Below are 20475 nucleotides of genomic sequence, written 5' to 3'. Positions count from 1 at the left end.
ATTGAAGTGGTGTTTTGGTTCTCCATAAACAGTGCCCCCAGTCTATTGCATTACATTTACTTGGTCACGGCGATCATTTGGTCTCTTTATTAAAATGTATAAGGCGGGTCTTCAGTTATGACATCACTCCTTCATTCAGTGAAAAACAGCCAGGGGCCGCCACTTCAATGGACTCCGCTTGATGTGGTGTCCCTGCTGGTTTTAAGCTACCTGGTTCCTGTATGTTGTGTTCATCTTACAGCAGCAGGTGTGGCCTGCCTCTGTCACCAGTATCGGCACACAATCACAAACTTACTACTGGGGATTTTCAGGTCGCATCTCATGGGTACAGCGGTGAATGTGATTGTATAATAATAAGCATCACATCACAGCCACCTACGAAAAAATAAATTGAAGAAAATATAATCGTTGTAAGATTGCGTCAAGCTGGTTAATTCAGAGCAAAGCTCAAATAACACTGTATTGCAAGAACCTTTTGCAAACGCAGGTATGTTTTACTTTGCAATATACACAAGGAAGGAGAATGACTAAATCATTCAAGTCCTTCAGAACATGTGGCTAGAATATTATCACTTGTGTTCTACTTTTCCTGGCTCAGTGGCTCGGTGTTAGCAATTGTGTATTTTGGCAGTATAGTCTGAAGCTGAGAAGTCATACAGGTGTACTAATCCATCATGCCAGACTAGGGTTTGAGCTCAAATTATAAAACGCCGCTTTTCTATTTTTTGAATCGAGAAGCCGCTCACATACTACACACAAGCGAGTGCAAGTATAGCATTTGCTGCAGTGCTGTGAGATGGGCTAGGTGCTGCTGTACAAACAGGAAAAACATGCAAAGTCTGTGCGTCTGAGCACGCATTCAGTAACAGTGATAATATTCATTGTCATCTATTAACTGTTATTTAAACAGTTAATGTGTGTGTGTGTGTGTGTGTGTGTGTGTGTGTGTGTGTGTGTGTGGCAGGGATATTTATTTTAAACTGGATAGAGCATTCTGTTGCTACTGTAATGTGCAGCAGTTGCTAATTTTTAGGTTTTAGCAAAACCTTTGGAAAACTATTGGAATACTGCCACTGAATACTTTGCCCCTTTTAACCCTGTTGGCTCTGCATGGTCCTGTCATGCCAAATGTGGCCCTCTTTAGATTTATTTAGCCTCTATGGACCGCCTGGCTCTGTTTAGCACCTTTTGGTCCTGCATGGGTCTGTGAAGCCCATGTGCCCTGTCTGGCTGTTATTAGCCCAATGTTAGCCCTGCATGGCTTTCCATACCTCCCTCTGGCTCTGTCTGGGTCTGTTTAGCCCTGTGCGGCCCTATACTTGGCTCTGTTTGGTCCTGTTGGCCCTGTCTGGCTTTGATTGACCCTGGGTGTCCTGCCTGGCTTTTGCTAGCTCTGCACGGCTCAGCGGGATCACTTTATTCCTCTTTTAGACCCGCCTGGCTCGGTTTGGCCTGGTTTGGCCCTGCTCAGCTCTGTGGTCTACATTCTACTGAGCTTCACACTAAAAAGCTGCAGAACGAGAGAAGGAGGAGGAACCTCTGATGTTCCTATTGGCCAAGGAGTTTTTCAGGCTCACTCTGATTGGCTGGCAGAGCAAGAGCAGGGAATCCCTCAGGGCTCCCTCTGTCTTTGTCTCAGTTTAAAAGCACAAACAGTCCAGCCAGGCCTCGCTGCTCCAGGTAGTCCTCCAGTCGGCCGAAGACCAGGCCTGAATCCAAAGCCCTGGTCTGTTGCAGAGAGACAACAGTGCAGCTGTTGTTTTCAAGACCATAAATCTCCCTGAATCCTGCCAGTCTGCTGCTACATGGTCTGAGGCTGTAACATAGGAGGTACCTGTAATATTTAGCCAAGCACAGTGAATACATTGTTCAGCAAAGTCAGAAAGAGAAACAGAGGTGATTGAGTGCTGCAGTTTTACTGAGTCAAAAAGTGTTGGGAGACTTATCGGTTTCCCTTTCAGCGGCGTGTTGGAGCAGGAGGTGAAGAAACCTGCTGAGTTCATGTTGCAGAGGGTGCAGAAGGAGAGGCGGCAACAGGACGAGTCAAGAGGGAAGAGTGGAGGAGAAAAACAGAACAGACAACAAAAAGCAGGAGTCCACAGCTGAAGAGGAGAAAGGTGAGTTTTGATGTGAGTTTATAAAGATAGAAAAGGGGAAGGAGAAGAAACAGAAAAAGTGAGAAAATTGAGTTTAGCACTGAGCACTGATAGTTCAAAGTGAAAAAGTGAAGCTGATGTTTTCTGAGCAGGAATGAAATGAAAGTCTAGACAGTTAAATCGCAGTGGGCTGTGGAGAGCCGGCAGAGCAGAGCGGCAGCAGGAGCGACTGTGGGCGGGGAGAGAGGAAGTGTGGTCGACAGGAGAGGAATTTAAGCCCCATTGTTCTGAAAGAGCAGAGGCAGAGAGAGCCGAAGAGTCAAACAGCCGACAGACGCTGGACAACATGGACGTGAGCTCAGCCATGGAGAAGGTAGGACAGAAACCTTTACATCTGTACAGCTGAAATTTCTAATTGCATGTAGTAGATACTTCTAATTAAAAAACTAATGAGGATGTCAAGGGTCAGAGGGTCAGTTAGTCTGATGGGATGTTGATCTTCTGTTGATGACTGTCTGAAACACTTGCCTTGGAATAAAGAGACTTTACTGAAGTTCAAGTGAACTTCATTGCCTTTTCTATATACAGTATATATGTCATAAAACCAAAGTTTAAAGCGAATTTACCAACAAGTACCCAGAAACGTCTCACACTTCGGCTTTGATTAAGCCCAATAGTTAGACTGAATGGACATTTATTTTTCACTTCACTATTCAGTCAGCATAGTGTTCATGTAAATTAATTTCTGTTTGAGAGCAGGGTTTTATTTTGAGTTACAAATCTCTCTTGCCAATGTCATTTTCAATTGGTTAAAGCTAAAGTGCGTAGTGTCTGTCGCCCCCATGAGGAATTCTAAGTAATGACAACAACACTGTCTGCACGTCCACATGATACAAGCCTTACGTGATCGCGCACCACCCCCACGCCTCCTCCACGCAGTTACTAGTAGCCAAGGAGGACACGGAGGATTAAAAAAAACATGATGGACTCTTCAGAAGAGCAGAACATAGACATACTGAGAATTACAGAGAGTGTTGTGTGGAGCTGATAATCTTAATTAGCCTTGCAGCAACTCATTTGCTAAAATGTTTTTTTTTTTACATCAATGGCTTGAATCAAACAGGCATTTATTAAGATCTCGTTTCGTTTTCTTTGTCGGCATCTATAGCATGACGCTCCTCTGTCAGTCATCGTCTTAAACCTGCCCTGTGTGAGATAAACAGATGTGACGTGATGACTCTGGACGGCTTGAAATCTGTTTGAATGGGAGGGGGGGCGGAGCAAATGAAACATGAGCTCTGCAGATTTGTTTGGTTTCCAGGCTACACCTTTGCTGCATAGGGGATTCACAGTAAATGATACACGCATGCAATGGGCGTGATGCAGTAAACAACACTGTGTCGGGTGCCATTTGGTATCTCTTCTTTAGTATTTATTAAAGACTAAAGTGAGTTAATAAACTGATGCAAGTCAGCCATCCATCTTTTAAAGTCAGTTTGGATGAAATCTCTCAGACTTGATCTCATCCAATCCAGTTTAAACAGCTGGAGAGTTCTAATTCAGTCAGAGCAGGTAATCCATGACCGCGATGACCTGATCCCCCCGCTGGGTCTGTTCTGGCGGCTCTTTGTCTCCCACAGATCTGTCCTGTGATTCATCCTCTGGTTGTCCGTCCAGAGGTCACATCAGTCTGAGGCAGATAACTTGACGGATCAGTGTCACCTGTTGGGGGTTTGATTCCCCCCCCCCCCGTCCTTCTTTATATACAGTACAGGAGCTGGAAAGACTGCCATCACCAGGATGGAAATAACCCCCAACATAGACACACACACACACACACACTGGGTTTTAGGATTGTAGGATGGTATCTCTGTAACCAAAGTACAAAACAAAAACGTATACATTATGTCGTATACATTATACATTATCGATTCATCTGCCGATTACTTTCTTGACTAATTGATTAATCATTTAGTCAGAAAACAGTAAAACAGTTACCTGTTGTGTTCGACCAACAGTCCAAACTATAAAATATATATAAATAAGAGTTGCCGATTATTTTTATGTCAACATTAAAGTGCTTTCAGTTTAATTTCCAGACATTAGAGTAACAAAACTAGGTCAGAACTCAGTATATGGCTGGACCGTGTATGGTCATTGTGCTTAATTTTGGCCAAATTGTAACAGGTCAGCGGTGGTGTCTATAGTGTGAATATAGATATCAAATGTTCATCTAGGTCCCAGTAATATTTGTTTGTTGTGTACTAAAGTAGCATATCACATGACACGATAAAAATACAGACGAATAATAAAGGACTGCTTTTCAATGTAATCATGCTATTTTCAACAAGTTATTGTTATGGATTACTCATCGGAAGTGTTATTGTGTAATTAATGTAACCTTGTTAAACAGACCAGACCTAGGCACACAGAGGCAGTTAATTAGCTGATTAAAGCTGCACACACACCAACCAGACGGCCAACCGTCGGCAGAAAAGACAGTTGGACTGATCAGTCTCCCCGAGTTGGTCAAAAAAAGTGCATAGCAATTTGTAGCATATTGTCTGATTTGAACAGGAAACATCCAGGATTCCATGTGACAACGTTCTGGACATTAAAGAGGGTCTACTCGCCGCCTCTTTGACCTCCAGCTTCTTATCTCACAGCGTTTCCTGCAGTTTAACCGTCACATAGCCGACATGTTTAGAATTACTCATCGTGGCTCAGCAGAGTGTGATCCACCTATGACATACTTGGCTTATCTGACTCCTAAATATAGAACACATTTCACGTTTCCCTCCTTCTGAAGAAATACATTTCCAGTTTGGCTCATATGTATCATTTGGCAAACACTTTCATTCAGAGCAGCTAATCAATCATACTGTACTGTTCCATTTGTATTTGTGGTTAAGATAACTCCGTCAGACTAAGTGAAGGTTGTCAGTGATTGCCTGATAACAGAGGAGCCACACAGATTAAATGTTTGAGCGGAACTTAATTTAATAGGTCGGTTCAGCTTTCAGATGCCAGTTTCATCACTGTAGAAAATGCAGGACAAATTTGCTTCAGAACAGGGAGCCGGCATAGGACAGCCAGATTATGAGCGCTGAAACGATAGTAGTATGGATAGGATCTAATTCTCAGTAGATTGTAGAAGAATTGACTACATAAATCAGTTTCTTCCAAGAACTGTTAATATCAGATACCATTACTGACAGGGACATAACGTTACTGAATGCAAGATGAAACAAGTGAAGCAGCTAAATCAACTTTTGAACAAGATATGTATTATTTTATAACCCCCACTTTTCCATGTCTCATGCCGATCACACAACTGCCTCTGCCCTGTTTGTCTCAGTTGAAGACTTTGACGACCATGCTTGGTTTTCTTACCACATATTTTCAGCTGACCTTTACAACTGTGTAAGGGCAACTCTGTGGGTTCATCCTTTTAATAGAACTAGAGATGGGGTTCCCTGGTGGCCCCTAGCAGGTAAGGTGCTGACCGTGGCCTGCAATGTCCCTGGTTTGTGTCCGTCTGGGGTCTGGGGAATTTAGTTGCATGTCATTTCCCCACCTTTCTCTGCCTCTTTGAGTCACGTCTGCTCTTCCTGTGACTCCCACCAGGATCACAGTGAGTATACGCACTGACACATACACCTTCATTTCATTGGGGGTGTACTGTCTGCCTTTTCTACAGGAAGAATAGTATTACATTAAAACACACAAAAAAAGAGCCAAATAAGCAGGGGTTTAGTGCAATGTTACTTTGAACTGACTTCGGAAAGGTGTTTTCGTACCACCCTTGGTGCTGTTAACTGGTGTCAGCTCAGTAACATAATAATAAACACACATGCTGTCAGTCAGTGTATTCCAGAGGGATGTATGGCGGTCTTGTTCTTCTTCAGCTGTTTCTGTTGCAGCCGTCATCGCTGTGACCTTTTCAACACGGGCCGATCAACAGCCTCTTCACCATCTAACACACACTCTCTCTCTTCACACCTCTAAACGCACTCATCTGTCCTCTCTCTCTCACCTAATGACTGCTTTGGTTGGGGACTTTGTTTCCTGGTGGGAGTTGGATGATGTCGATGAAGGGGAAAATCTCTAAGGAATAGTTTGACATTTTTGGGAAATACGCTTATTTGCTTTCTTGTTTAGAGATGAGAAGATTGTTTGATCTTTTAGACAGTGTTCTTCGCAGCTTTGTTTGGGAGAACAACATGACAATGCCCTCATAAGCAAAGCCAGGTTTTAAAGGAATGGTTTATCCAGTTTGGTGTGGAACAACAGAGCCCTGAATGCGAGCCAGAACGTATCACCCAACATCAGTGCTGGACGTCACTAACGCTCTTGTGGCACGCTCAAACATCTGATGGAAATACCTAGACCCAGAAAAGTTCAGGCTGTTAGATCAGCTTATTTTGTAGTTCATCATTTTGGGAGAGCTTGTCTATAGAGAGAATATAATATGTGTATGAATGTCTCCCTGAGGAGAGACGAGCTTGTAAATGCCTGGTGACAGATGGACAGGTGGACAGTCTGTCAGCAGCAGGTTGATTTAGCAGAACAGTCATCAGGCTTCCTGCCAGAGGCTTTGAAAACTGTATTGTTTCTTAGCCTGCACGCGCGTGCACACACACACACACACACACACACACACACACACACACACACACACACACACACACACGAAACGAGTATACAGTGTAAAGTATGGAAGAGGACTGTGGGCATGTTCTTTTCTTTTCAAATATGAAAGGAATAAAGGAAAGAAAGGTGAGGTACAGTCAGGACAGGAAGAGAAAGAAAGAAGAGTGAGACAGTTGGAAGAGACAAGCGAGGAGAAAACAGATGAAGAGGAAGGGGAGATGAGAAATAATACAGTGATGACTGATAAGACTGTTTATCCGTACTGAGATGATGTCAATGGGTGGATCAATGAGATCATCCACCCTGTGTGTATGTGCGTGCGTGCATACGTGCGTGCATGCGTGTGTGTACTCCCTTCTCTTCCTCCCACACTCACTGAGAAAAGTTGAAAACACCAACTCTTCTTTCTCATCCAACACTTCCTCTTATGTCTACAGAATCATCGTCACTTGAGGCCTCTACGTTAATTCTGTGTCGTACGAATACTTACTTGTAGGTTTTTGCTTAACTCAAGGGCCCCATACTAGCCTTTTCCAGAGCTTTCACCTGCATCTCACAGTCCTCATCAGCAGAGGAAATTGGTTGAAAGGTATAGAGAAGGCTTGTAAGTGGAACTTGAGTTGAAAACTGTTTTTTTGTCACACTATTTCATATTACTTTAAAGTCAAGAATGAACTTTTCTTTCTATATTCAGTTTCTTCCTTTATTCAGTTTCACTTAAAAAGTCTTCTTTAATCATTAGGAAAAGCAGGGGTGTGTCATTGAAGAAAATGGTAGTTACTACTTGCAGTAGTTGGTGAACTAATATTGCTGGCAAGCTAACCGTAAAACATGCTAGCCAGCCGAGCTAGCACTTATCAGTCACAAAAGCTCTCGAAACGTCCCGTTTACTCCCCCACTGGCATTTTGTTAAAGGACTGTACTTCATTTAGTTAAAAAAATAGTTACTGAAGAGGTGAAAAAAGGCTCTCCGAGCTAATGGTCAGTCACTCACAAGTAACTCATCAGCTTAAAAAACAAGTCAGTAATTTGCCAAAACAGCTGTCACTATAGTTCTTAGCAAACGTTACTCAAACAGGAGAAAATAGTGCATCTTTGGGGACTATTTTCAACAATGGATTAACACACATTCACTGCTCTAGTGAGTATTTGTGGCAGCAGGACGCCGTATATGGGGTTGACTCTAAATTAGTCTATATCGACCACGTTTCATTTCCAGGATAGTTCAGGTGCCGCGGAAATTCAGCCGGATGTCCCTTATTTCAGCAGGATGTCCGTCACCTTCCACTGTGTTGGCCTTCTAAACTCCGGTGGATTTCTGAGGACTATGGTTAACTGCTCCTCAGATCTCTGCAGGGTAAATCCAGACAGCTAGCTAGACTATCTGTCCAATCTGAGTTTTCTATTGCACGACTAAAACAACTTTTAAATGTACACATGTTCCACCAAAACAAGTTCCTTCCTGAGGCTATTTTGCAGAGGCGCCGTGGCTCTGCCCGGCACGTTTCTCTCCCATCCCAGAATGCTGTGTGGACTTGCCAGACCCTTTTTCGCAGCGCTGTGGAGGAGGGTCAGGCAATGCGAGACATGTCACCCAGTGCAACAGTGTAGCTCACTGATGTGTTTTTAATAGTTTTTGAACAATGGGGCAGAGGAAGAAATTATATCAGGCTTTGATACACACACTTATTACACAGCAAGAAACATGTAGAATATCACCAGGCTGATACAGTTCCTTAAAAAGTCAAAATGTTTCCATGTCTCATAATATTGATGTTTTTGAAGTGTTTTATTTACTTACCATAGTTTTTATTTTATTTTTATCCAACCTTTTCATTAGTTTTATTTCCTGATCTAAATGGTTTTCTATATTAGTGCTAGCTCTTGTCACCTTTGGTCTTTGAAGCTCTCACTGTTACATTGCTTATAATATAGAAACTTGAATGGACTGTTCCTCGCAGGATCCGAGTTACTGTATATAATAATTTCAATGTATAACATCATTGTGTGTTTGTTATGTGTGTCTCCTCTCAGATGTCTGTAAAGCAGAGTACAGGAGGTGCAGCGGTGTGTCACGTATGTGAGGAGAGCTGCTCTGGATTCCAGCCACATTCTTGGAGGTACACCCCTTCACTGCTTTTTAATTTTATTATTATTTCGCTGCCTAAAAAACGAAAATCAATGAAGGGAAGGTAGAAATAAGAGGAAAAAAAAGAGAAATAACTGAAGCGCTGGATACAGTACTAGTGGTTTTTCCACTCCTCCCTCCCAACCATTCTCTGCTATTAAAGGAACTTGGTTTTGCATATTTTTAGCCAATTGACTGAAGGCTCTGAGGGATCATGTCCCACTGATTTGTACTGCTAGCCTGTACATTAATGAATCATCTACATAATGGATGTTTTTGTTTAAAGATTGTTCTGTTTGAAGATGTTTTAATAATTATTAGGCTAACTCAAAACCATGGTTACTATACTAAAAAGCTAAAAAACTAAAAAATTTGGTTTGGTGGGTCTTCATAAGTCATTCCATGTTAATCCCTGTCATTTCAACAGATTCTTACTCCCATCTCGTAAAATACGGACGCTTGGTCAGGTGCCTTTGTCGTTGTTTTTGACGCTAAAAGTCTCCTTTAGCGTCATATCTAAACGCGCTTGGTCGGGACTATTGGCGTCACTTTTGACGCAGTTAGGTTAAGGAAAAGGTCGTGGGTGGGCTTACGTTTCCATGACATGCGGGACAAGAACGGGACAGTTGGGTTTAGGACAAGAAAAACGGGACGGTTGGGTTCAGGAAAACAATAACGGGATGGTTGGGTTTAGGAAAAGAATAACGGTATGGTTGGGTTTAGGAAAAGAAGAAAGCGACGGTTGGGTTCAGGAAACATGACACGCGGGACACGATCCCCGGTCTCGTGGGTGAAAGTCCTGTGTTGTTTGACTCATCCACCACCCCAACCAACCTCCCTATGCAGATTTTCGGCCTTTCATACTACTTGCTACCATAGTCACTCTTAGTGCTACGTCATCTTCAAACGCCGTGTGGCTACTGCTCTCTCTGGTGCGTTCTACAAACACGCTGAAGGGTGCTTTTTGCATCACTTCAGACGCTGACATCCACTGTCCAAACGTCCGTATTTTTTACGAGTTCGGAGTGAGAACGGGTTGGCATTTCATCGTACTACTTGGAGAGAAGGGAGACGATTTACTGGAATATAGCCAGACGTGTATAAAGTACTAGAGACCCATACTTGAGTAAAAGTACAAGTGCTCTATCAAAAAAGTGACTTGAGTAGAAGTTGAAGTGCTCTTTAAGCACCACACTTAAGTGGAAGTACTAAAGTATTCAACATGTTTTGTACTTAAGTATTGCAAGTAGTTTATTTTAAAATGTACTACTCAAGTACTGAAAGTAAAGGTACAAGTATTGTGTTATTTAGTTATTAAAGAAAGCAGTCAAAAGTTTGAATATCATATAGTTTATATTATGTCAAATGTTTAGCCAAGGCTATTGCCAAAGGAATTAACAAATATTAAATATATTATATTGTATTAAAAATAACAAATATTAACAAATACTGAAATAAAATGTACAATTATCACACTGTGCAAGTAAAATGAACATCCTCTCCAGCACAGTAACGAATTAACGAAGTCCCAAAAAACGTATCACACGCTAGCTAGTAACGTGATGTACAGGAAAGTTAGCAAGCTAGCAAAATACAGATAAACTAACAGCTTCACATCACAGGGTAAAACGGTTAACATTCAGTACTCACTGCAGACTGAAACAACTCAGGAATAGTTTAATCTGCTGCAACAATAGCTAAATAGAAAGAGTACAAACTTACATTGTCTCTGACTTCTGAACGGGCAACCGTAATGAAAAGAAACACGACGCAATCTTGGGGATTTATGTAATTAGCGTAGGTAACTAACGTAGCGGTAACTACACACGCTGTAACCTACACAGTCTCCGTAGCGTGAGGAATTCACAACAGTAACGGGTAACGATGCAGCACATAAAAAATGTATCGGAGTAAAAGTATTTCATTCATCGAAAATAATAAAACGAAAGTAAAAGTGGAAGTAGGAGAAAAAAAATAATTCTCCAGTAGAGTACAGATACAGCCTTTTAGTACTTAAGTAGAGTAGTGAATTAAAATTTTCTAAAAGATGATCATGTTAGCCTACATCTTTGCTCTCCTCCCATTCGTCTTGCCCTACCTGTGCAGGAAAGCATGTATCGCCTGCGGCTGCAGCGCGGTCGACCACACTCCTGGAAGTGACGTGGAAGATGACCAGCGAATGGGACGCCTGCTCGCAGACTCACCCTGCTCCCATTTGACAGCGAAGGTTAAAGGAGGTGGCGGCCTTCGCATCTACAAGAGGAACCGTATGATTGTGACCAATCCGGTGGTGTCGCGCAAAGACCCCACCTTCAACACCACGACATACGTCTGGGCGCCGGCCGGCCTCAACCAGACACTGGTGAGGATCAGTGTGGAGTACAGGAGGTTGGTGGTTGGTGTGAAGCTGCAGTAGGTTGGTCTGCAAAGGCTTGTAGAGTCACATTTTACTCACCATTTACCAATTGTTGCTGAGATCTGGGGACACCATGACTCTGCTGGATAGACACAAACACAAAATAATCAGGTTTTAAACAGTCTCATAATTTAGCCCCCCGGGGCAGACCATGTCGCATATGATAGCAAAATTTCTACTGGGATTTACCAGAATACTCATTTTATTTCTTTTTTTACTATTTTAGTTTAGTTTCTACAGCCCCCTCTGTATGTGGAACAGTCTAGACTGCCTGGTTTCCATTAAAAACAAGTATGTTTCAGGTTTCACAACCTATAATTATAAGGATGACAGTGATTATTGCGCACTGCAGTGTGGTGGGGGAGTTGCAGGGGACATAACTGTGGTTCAACTTGTAGAGACAGATCAGATCCAACTGGGACCACTCTCCAGATCGGTCTCCAAAACTCTTCAGCATGTTGTTTGCTGTGAAATGAATGCTGCAGCACGTAGAGTCTGCTGGTACAGCTCTAGACTTATCGTACTCTGGTGCAGTCATCTGACAACTCACAGATGTGTTACTGACAACACCGTGACAGTGAGATGACAACTGAAACACAGACTCAGAAAGTCTCCTGAACATTCCCTCTATGCTGAAGTATGTCATCCAACCATGTTAGCGAGAGGTAGGCAATCATATGTCTTATGCATGTTTTTAGGTAGTTAGGTAGTTAGACGGAGCCCCGAGGAGATGCAACTTTCAAATTCTGCTAGCTTTTCAACATTACCAACCCTGCCTTTAATTTGGTTTCTGTTTTTTTTTTCTTAATCTTTCTGATTTGCCCCAGTAACTTACTGTATATTTCTCAATATACAGACTCGAAACATGAGTATTATAAATGGTTGTTGGAGCTGATGAGGTAGAGGTCTGTACTTTTCGTATAACCATTTTATTCTATTCTTTAGAGTAAAGTATTGTACTTTTTAATTAAACCTGGGGTCCAAAGTCCTGCAGTCATTTAACTCTCTTGTAGGTGGTGCAGGTTGGCAGTTGCAGAACTGATCTCATAATGACCAAACAGCTTGTGGTGAATCTGCAGCCTGATAAATGTGAATGAATGACAGTTATATCTCAATATAACTAATGCTGTAGAAATAAAGGTAACCAGAATTAAAACGCCCCTGACCCCCCCTTCAGGCCATGCAGTACATGGAGCTCATCCCAGAAAGTCTACGTCCCGTCTTGGGGACAGATGGAGCATTGGAGCGACGCAGGCAGCTCTTCAGTCAGCTCCCTGCCTACGATCAGGACCCCATGAAGTGTCAGAGCCTTGCCAGTGATGAGGAGGTACAGTACTCTGCCAGGACCAAACATTCATTATTATTTAAACAGTATGTTAGCTAACCAATATCACGTAAATCAGTTGTTATGGCTGGAAAACAACTTCCACATAATGGAAAAGTCTGATGAAACAATGTTACATGATGACTTGTATCTTTTACTTCTCCTACATTCTCTTGTAGATGTCCTCCATGCTGCTGTTTGTGAAGAGCTACAAACAGGAGGTGCTGGGAGTTGGGGAGGTGGCCTTACCTGGTGATGGTGGAGCTCTAAGGGAAGCAGCCACTCAGAGGACAGCAAAGGAAGCCAAGGACCGCAGCAACATTGACAAAAAGGATGCTCTTCAGCATCAGGACCACGGCTCGACCAGCAACATCACTGCCTCTGCTACTGGCTCCACTAACGGAACAGATGACAGCACTAAGACTGGATATGTAAGTAAATAAGGCGTCTGGCATCTTCACAGTTTAAATCGTGCTAATGTCGATTGCACCTTCGAGAAATAAACATTTTGCTCTGAAAAGCATCAGACAGATAGGAAACATCAGCAGAGGCATTTCCATTCCAATCCAGTTATTTTGTAGGTTGCACTCTCTTATTAAATATTCGCAGGCTCCTGTTGCACTGCTAAACGACTGGGCAAAGCCTGAAGTCACCCCAAAAAGTTGAATTTACAACCACAGCATTTGGTTCAGTATTTCTGCAGAGTCCCCACTTTTACTCAGAAAAAGTTTTCTGTTCCTATCACGTTCATATTGGATACTAGACCCCGAAAATATTACTGTTAATAGGCCTTATCCCACCATTCACACCTATTTCTGGGGCAATCTGGGGTGTGTGGCTCTCTTTATGGTTGTACATTTCTATCAAATACAGAAACGACACAAAGTAAAAAACACACAAACCGTCAAAACACATACAACAGAGCTCTGTGTCATGGCAGTGTGTGCAGATGAATGGTGTGTGGCTTTCCTCCATGGTCGTAGCACACAGAGCTTCCAGCGTATCAGAGGAGCGAAGGTCTGCCGAGATCCGCCAGATATCAGTGGCTGCTTCTGGTTCCGTGCACTGGTGCAATGGAGGGAAGCCACACACTGTTCATCTGCACACACTGCCCACACAAAGATGACAAAGAGCTGGATTTAAATCAATAAAATATTGCTTTAAGTAAAAGTAGCAATGCCACAGTATACAAATATACACTGTATAAAAATACTCTATTACAAGTAAAAGTCCTGCATTCAATTTTTCACTTAAGTATTTACTTAAGTATTAGTGGCAAAATGTAACTTATGTATCAAAAGTTAAAGTATGCATAATGCAAGGTGGCTACTGTCAGTCACAGTGTTGTAACTGACAGTGTGATGTATTATTTTGTAAGCGGTACTTTATTGTTGTAGTTGTAACTTCTTCATGTACTTTCGGTAGTTTAATCTGTAAGAATGGATCATATTTCATAATCTGATTTCATGTTTTGTAAGTAAAATCTTAATGTGGAAAAGTAACTTGTAGCTATAGCTCTTAAATAATACATGTTGTAAAGAAAAAAGTACAATATTTCCCCCTTAAATATAGTGGAGCAGAAGTATAAAGTAGCATAAAATGGAAATACCCAAGTTAAGTACTAAGTCCTAAAATATGTACTTAAGTACAGTACTTGAGTAAATGTTGGCCACCTAGTTTATTTCCACCACTGGAACTAGATCCAGGCAACTTATTTTTTTCAAGTGCACTTCTAAAAGATTATGGACCTCTTATTGTTACCCCATATAGATTAACAACCCCAGAATGCCTCACTGTAATGTTTCTGACACCACTCATTTTAAACATAAAGTTTGTTGCAGTAGTTTGGTTCACGGCCTTCTCTCACTTTCATATTCTGTCCTCTAGCGGTGCACTGGTTGCCAAGGTGACGTTGCCAAAGAGAGTCCAGCTGTTTATGCTGAGCGTGCAGGTTACCATAGCGCCCTGTGGCATCCAACCTGCTTCGTATGTTCAGAGTGTGGCCAGGGATTGGTGGACCTGGTCTACTTCTGGTCCAATCAGAAGCTGTACTGCGGACGACACTACTGTCAGACGGTGTGGCCGCGGTGCTCAGGCTGCGATGAGGTGAGATGACACGGAATAGTTTTAATAGACACTATTGATATCAGACAGAGGAACATTGTGATCTGTTAGGGAGATAGACTGTGTGGTGAAAAAAACATTAACCTACTATGTACAGATGTGAATCAAGTATATATATATATATATATATATATATATATATATATACCTATCTATCAAAGGTGGGAGTAAGTCACACATTTGCAAGTCACAAGCAAGTCACAAGTCAGTGTGGTCACCACGCAGCAAGTCAAGTAATACAGTCTAAGGCGTAGTCCACACGTACACGGATAATTTTATAAACAGAGTTTTTCCTCCTTCGATTAAAAAATAATCTTGTCAACACAAGCAAGGTTTAAAAATACCTCCGTCCACATAAAAACGTAAAAACATGCTATCAAATGCTGTCAAGAGCATGCCAAACCAACAGCATGCCAAACCAACAGGTGGCGATATAACCCTAACCGTTAAGCCATGTTGGCCAATGAGAAGCCTGAAGTTCCCGTAGAGGTCCGACCGGGTCTCGTCCAAAACCGGTGACGATGGCGGCGAGTTTTGTGTCATGGGAGTGTAGTCATAAGCAGTGACTTGCGGAGTATTGCATTCTGACACCTCTATTCTGCAATATAATGGGAGAACTGTGTGCATGTATCTGTATATATGTGACAAGCCCTGTTAGCACAGTTATTAGCAGCAATATCTTAGCTATGTCTGCCATTGCAGAGATTTGTTTCATGTAAACAAAGGTGATGGCGGCGCACAATCTGATGTCAAACAAAGGAGACAACAGTGCGCACTCCGACGTCACAAGCCAAAATCACCGTTTCCACCGGCTACACGACAACAATGGAACTGGAGTTTCTAAAAATCTTCACCCTGGCAGGAGTTTTCAAAAAGGTTCGGTTTCAGTAACCTGATACTGCGTTTGCTTTTGGACGATCGGCCTAATTGTGTAGAAAAAGCTGCGGTTTTGAAAATACCTGTGTTCGTGTGGACAGGGCCTAAAGTAGATTAAAAATGAATGTTTGCTTTCTAACAACCATTTAACCAGCCAATTAATTAGCTAAAAAGATGCATTCATGCAACTTTCTTGACGGATGAAGTTAGATGTGGTGGTGGTCGTGATTTTTAACTTTCAGACCTTGCACACTGCTGTTCTCTTTTTTAAACGGTCATCAACTACATGGAACTTGAATCCAAATTGTACTGGTTTTGGCATAACCCCCTCTATGACGGCTGCCTCCTGCGTTAGCTTCTGCTGGTCTGCCACGCTCTGGAAGGTTGCCAGGTTGGCGCACATTGCACAAAAAAATCACCCAGTCGTGTTTCAAAAACAAAAATGTAACTCAATATCTTAAAAAAAGCAAATATTACTTTGTTTTACATTATTAAAAAGTCCTTTCGAGTCATCTGTCTGAAGTCGAGGTCAAGTCTCAAGTGTTGAATACCTAGTCGAGTTGTTTATCAATGTAAGCCAAACATGTCTCAAGTCCTCAAATTTGCGGACATGGTGCCCCGTCCTCCATTTTCCATTGTTTTGGACTCTCGGCATGTGGCTGTTGCCACAGCCAGAAGACAAATTTTGTTTCAAAAGTAGCTGGTGGCAGCAAAAAAACCACCGCTGGCTAAACTATTTCAAAATGGCGGGTTTGTTCAGCACACCCCCGTCTGTCGCTAGCAATGATGACACAGTGATTAGTGACGATTCTCTCCGACCAATCAGTAGTCTGCAGGTCTTCACGTCACCTTTTGGTATCGCCTCAGCTCGCTTGGAACCTCAACGGAGGTTGTACTAAAAAAAAGTACCTGTTAGCAGGCACCAGGTACTTTTTTTCATAACGGAAAAACAAAAAAGGTGAGGAGAGGCGAGTCCAGCAGGTGCCATGTAATGGAAAAATGCCATAATTATTCAAGTCACAGGATCAATACCACAGGCTGAGATGGGGTCTACACATGGAACCACATGTCATAGTACTGACCCACCTACAAACATTATCAGCCAAATAACTATATTTATTTATCATTATTTATTTAATAATCTCCTCTCCCCTTGCCTCCCCCATCCTGTTCTCCTTCCTCAGTTGATCTTCTGTCAGTCTTTTCACACGGCAAAAGATGGACGCACGTGGCATCATCATCATTACTGCTGATGGAAGTGTGGACAAAACCTGCATGCACCTTGTCAGCACTAAGACACTCACTATATAGTGTTCAACACAATATGGTGTTCAGTTTTAAGACTCAAGTTTAGCTCTAAAACAGAATTACAAGGATGGCACAAAATAAAAACAGTAACTCTAATATGGGATGGCCTCTAGCTCACCCAGTAAGAGCATGCGCCCCATGTAGGCTGTAGTCCTTTACAGAGGCCTGGGTTCGAGTCCTGTGTGGCCCTTTGCTGCATGTCATCACCCATCCCTTATCTCTCTCCCACCTTTCCTGTCACTATCTAATATTAACCGTGGTTGGTCAGCTTTTTTATATGAATAAAAGAAAGACATAAGGATGAAATAATACCAAGTAAGTAGCGCTTAAATTTTTTCAATGACATGTTTAGTCGACATTAAGAATTACTCTAGTGGTCTGACAGAGATGTTTCCTGCCCAGGGACTACATATGAAAATTAGCTTATAGCTAGCTCTGGTACTGGAGCTGTGCATTGTCTCTGTCAAATAAATAAATAATTGAAAATCATAGAAATAGTCCAAGTCTACGTTTTGTTCTGTCCAAGGACCTTTCTCAAGACACGTAGTAGTGGGACATAGAACGGACATTACTTATCAAAACAATATAGCAGGATGGACAGCGGTGGCCATTTTTATGTGTAGCATTGCTATTGCAAACAAACTCATTCTGTTTCTATGGTCAATGCACAGTGCTGAGCGCCAATTTCTTTTGGACTAGTCAAATGACCACGGCAAACAGTTCAGTGTCCGTTCTACTCTCATTCTCTTTCTATGTTTAAAATACTGCATCCTACAAGTCCAGTTGATATTTTCAGTATTTTAAATACTTAACACATCTTGCTGACGGTGAAGTATTCAAAGACTTCTTCAGTTGAGCCTACTGGTGTTTCAAGTACTTAAGGAGATGTTTTGTTGACACAAAAGTGTTTAAAGTACTTAAAGAAACATTTGGTGGATTTATTAGCACTTAAAGTACTGACAGTGACTGGAGCCAGATGTGCTGGTTTCAGATACAAACAGCAGCTTCCAGGATGGGGGATCGGACCTGACAGTTAAGAAAACAAATGAGTAAATGAAATGGTCAAATAAAATGAGAAATAAATATATTTGTTAACACAAATAGAAAAAGGTTGACTTACTGGTTCCAGCGCTTTCAACCACATCACACATTCATCAGCAGATGGAATACGCTCAGTTATCATGAAACTGGTGATGTTTAAAGTTTTTCTGAGCACTGTTTGGGGTTTTCTTTCCCCTATTGGCTCAAAGGTTGAGTTTAAAAGTTCACTTTTGACTATGGAAAGAACAGTTTGAGGAAACTCATGATCCACTTACTTTCTCAGTAGTTTTTGACCGTTATTACACACCGTCTTCTTTATCATCATGATTCCATAACAAATAAGTGAACTCCATCTGCTAAACTAAATTAGATTTTATTTATTTCACAGGATTTATTTTGCCCTGCACACTAAGACACAGACTAAGAGTTTCTCAGCTTTTAGGACAATTCAATGTTGGGTCACTTGAATGAAATACTGTATAATGTATTTGGGACTGTCTTACGGCATTTTAAAACCGGATACATTTGTATTAATTGACATAACTTGACGACAGTTAAACTGTGGGGGTCATGAAAGTATTGGTACTCAAAAAAAGGTTCAAAGACCAGAAAAGGTAAAGAAAACCTGATTTAACCTTTAAAGGCCTGCTTCATAATGTCATGGATTGTACATTGAAAGTAGCCTGGCTCTGCCCTCCTACGTACTTCCGCTCAATTTTCATTTTCCCCTCAGTACTCCGTCTGGGTTTGCGGTATATTCTTGGGTTTTCAGGAAATTGTAATGAATCAAATCTGTTCATATGTGTTTCACTTTTATTTCAGACAGAAATCATCTATTGTTTGACTTTACCCTTAGAGAACTGGACAGGCAGAAGACTAGAAAAGGCATATAACTAATTAGTAATTAATCATACTCTGCTGGATTCTTTTTTTAGTGTTTTCTCTAGAGTAGAGTTCGACCCTCTGCCTTATAATATCCCCCACTGAAGTTGGGTTGTGTGTTTGTTTTATTCAAATACAAAGTATGGATTTTGCTTTTATTATGCCATTTTTTTCTCTTTCTGTTTGATGTGTTATTTTAGTCAAACTACAGATCTATTTTCATTAACATGGATCTCTGCTGCTGCTAAACGCTATAATGTGTTTAATACGTTTTTATTTTTTTATTTTGCTACTCAGTTTTCTGGCTGCAAATTTAGTATTTTACAAAGTGCTAAAATCCCTAAAAAGAAGTCAGGCAAAAATGTGCGCTAGACAGAAGCTAATTAGCTTTACTTTTGTTCCATGAAATACAATTTGGAAATACAAGCAGCTAGCACAACATCAGCGAATATGCTCATTTTTTTATCCTTTGATCACTTTTTAAATTGGTTGCTGTTACCAATGCCAATTGTTTAGAAACAAGGACAATATTTAAGCTAGCAATATAGTTTGACGCACTCAGCTAAATATGTAGCATATAGACAAGACTACTGTTCAATACAATGTAATCTGTGAAAGACAAGATGATATGTTTTCGTCAGTTTAAAATCTTCACAAGTCAGAGAAAGTAAAGAGTAAATAGATTCTCTGCTGATCATGTTTTGACTGCTTATTTGTTTGGAATTAAAGTCACTTCTGTTTGAACTCCACTTGTCTGTCATCTTTTTGGACACAGATTTCATCTGTAGCCTAAATATATCTTCACTAATTCACGTTGAAAGTTCATCACATCATCGACATATACTTTGACTTTACAGTGAGTGGGCTTTGCCAATGTATGTTTAGTCAAACAGTATCTGCCAAACTATCTTCACCAGTTAAGATGACAATAGTTTTTGTCATACATAATGATATATGTAGCAATTATATGTGACATGACACTGTCATGAACGTGTCATAAACATTATAAACAAGTCATAAACGTTTATGACATAACGCTTCTTTTAGCAAGTGTCATTCGGTTTTTGTCATGACAAGTTATGGTTAGAGTTAGTTAGAGTTAGGGTTAGGGTTAGGGTTCATGACTGTGTCATGACACTCTTATGTAGATACCTTCAAGTAAAGTGTTACCAGATATTCAATAACCTGCACAACCTAACAGCACAAATGTGGATATGCTTTAATTGTGTAAAGAACTAACTCACCATATGAAGCCATATCATTAGAAAAAGAACACAAAAGAAAATATTTTAGGTCATTTTTTCATTCATTCAAGTTCAGACAAATTCAACTTACTGAGGTTACTAAATACCTTGAAACCGTTAGTTGTGAAGTTCTAAAGCCGGCCAAAGATTTAGATCTTAAAATCATTACTTAAATGTAAAATCTGGAGTTTCAGATCATGTTTCAACTGAATCCATTGAGCTGGAGCAAAACGTTTCACAGAAGCAGAGCTCTGATTTAAAGTTTTAGAGCAAGGAGTGTGTGTGTGTGTGTGTGTGTGTGTGTGTGTGTGTGTGTGTGTGTGTGTGTGTGTGTGTGTGTGTGTGTGTGTGTGTGTGTGTGCGTGCTGACCTACTCCCAGCAG

The 20475-nt window shown here is 41.2% G+C and overlaps 1 protein-coding gene across 5 annotated transcripts; it reads left to right on the top strand.

Annotated features, from left to right (window-relative positions):
* Positions 1-1637: 1637 nt before the first annotated feature.
* lmcd1 (LIM and cysteine-rich domains 1) lies at positions 1638-18220 on the top strand. Of its 5 annotated transcripts, none has more exons than XM_078249239.1 (9): positions 1638-1830; positions 1962-2117; positions 2283-2469; positions 8784-8869; positions 10984-11239; positions 12471-12620; positions 12797-13048; positions 14505-14723; positions 16802-18220. In XM_078249239.1, exons 3-9 carry the CDS (start codon positions 2443-2445, stop codon positions 16868-16870), a joined length of 1059 nt encoding a protein of 352 aa, XP_078105365.1. In that variant the 5' UTR covers positions 1638-1830; positions 1962-2117; positions 2283-2442; the 3' UTR covers positions 16871-18220. The 5 variants fall into 5 exon arrangements, with proteins under 5 accessions (XP_078105365.1, XP_078105361.1, XP_078105363.1 ...); XM_078249235.1 differs by having other exon boundaries at positions 2272-2469; XM_078249237.1 differs by having other exon boundaries at positions 2268-2469.
* The last annotated feature ends 2255 nt before the right edge of the window (positions 18221-20475 follow it).

This window comes from Sander vitreus, chromosome 4 (genome assembly GCF_031162955.1).
Source record: "Sander vitreus isolate 19-12246 chromosome 4, sanVit1, whole genome shotgun sequence".
Lineage (NCBI taxonomy): Eukaryota > Metazoa > Chordata > Actinopteri > Perciformes > Percidae > Sander > Sander vitreus.
Note: the sequence above shows the minus strand (reverse complement) of the source record. Positions and strands in the feature narration are given on the sequence as shown.

Bases quoted from the DNA above. Each gene is read 5' to 3' on its own strand.
- lmcd1 (XM_078249239.1), top strand. From the start codon at position 2,443: ATGGACGTGAGCTCAGCCATGGAGAAG. The intron at 2,470-8,783 runs GTAGGACAGAAA...GTCTCCTCTCAG, and splicing joins TGAGCTCAGCCATGGAGAAG to ATGTCTGTAAAGCAGAGTAC. The intron at 13,049-14,504 runs GTAAGTAAATAA...TCTGTCCTCTAG, and splicing joins ACAGCACTAAGACTGGATAT to CGGTGCACTGGTTGCCAAGG.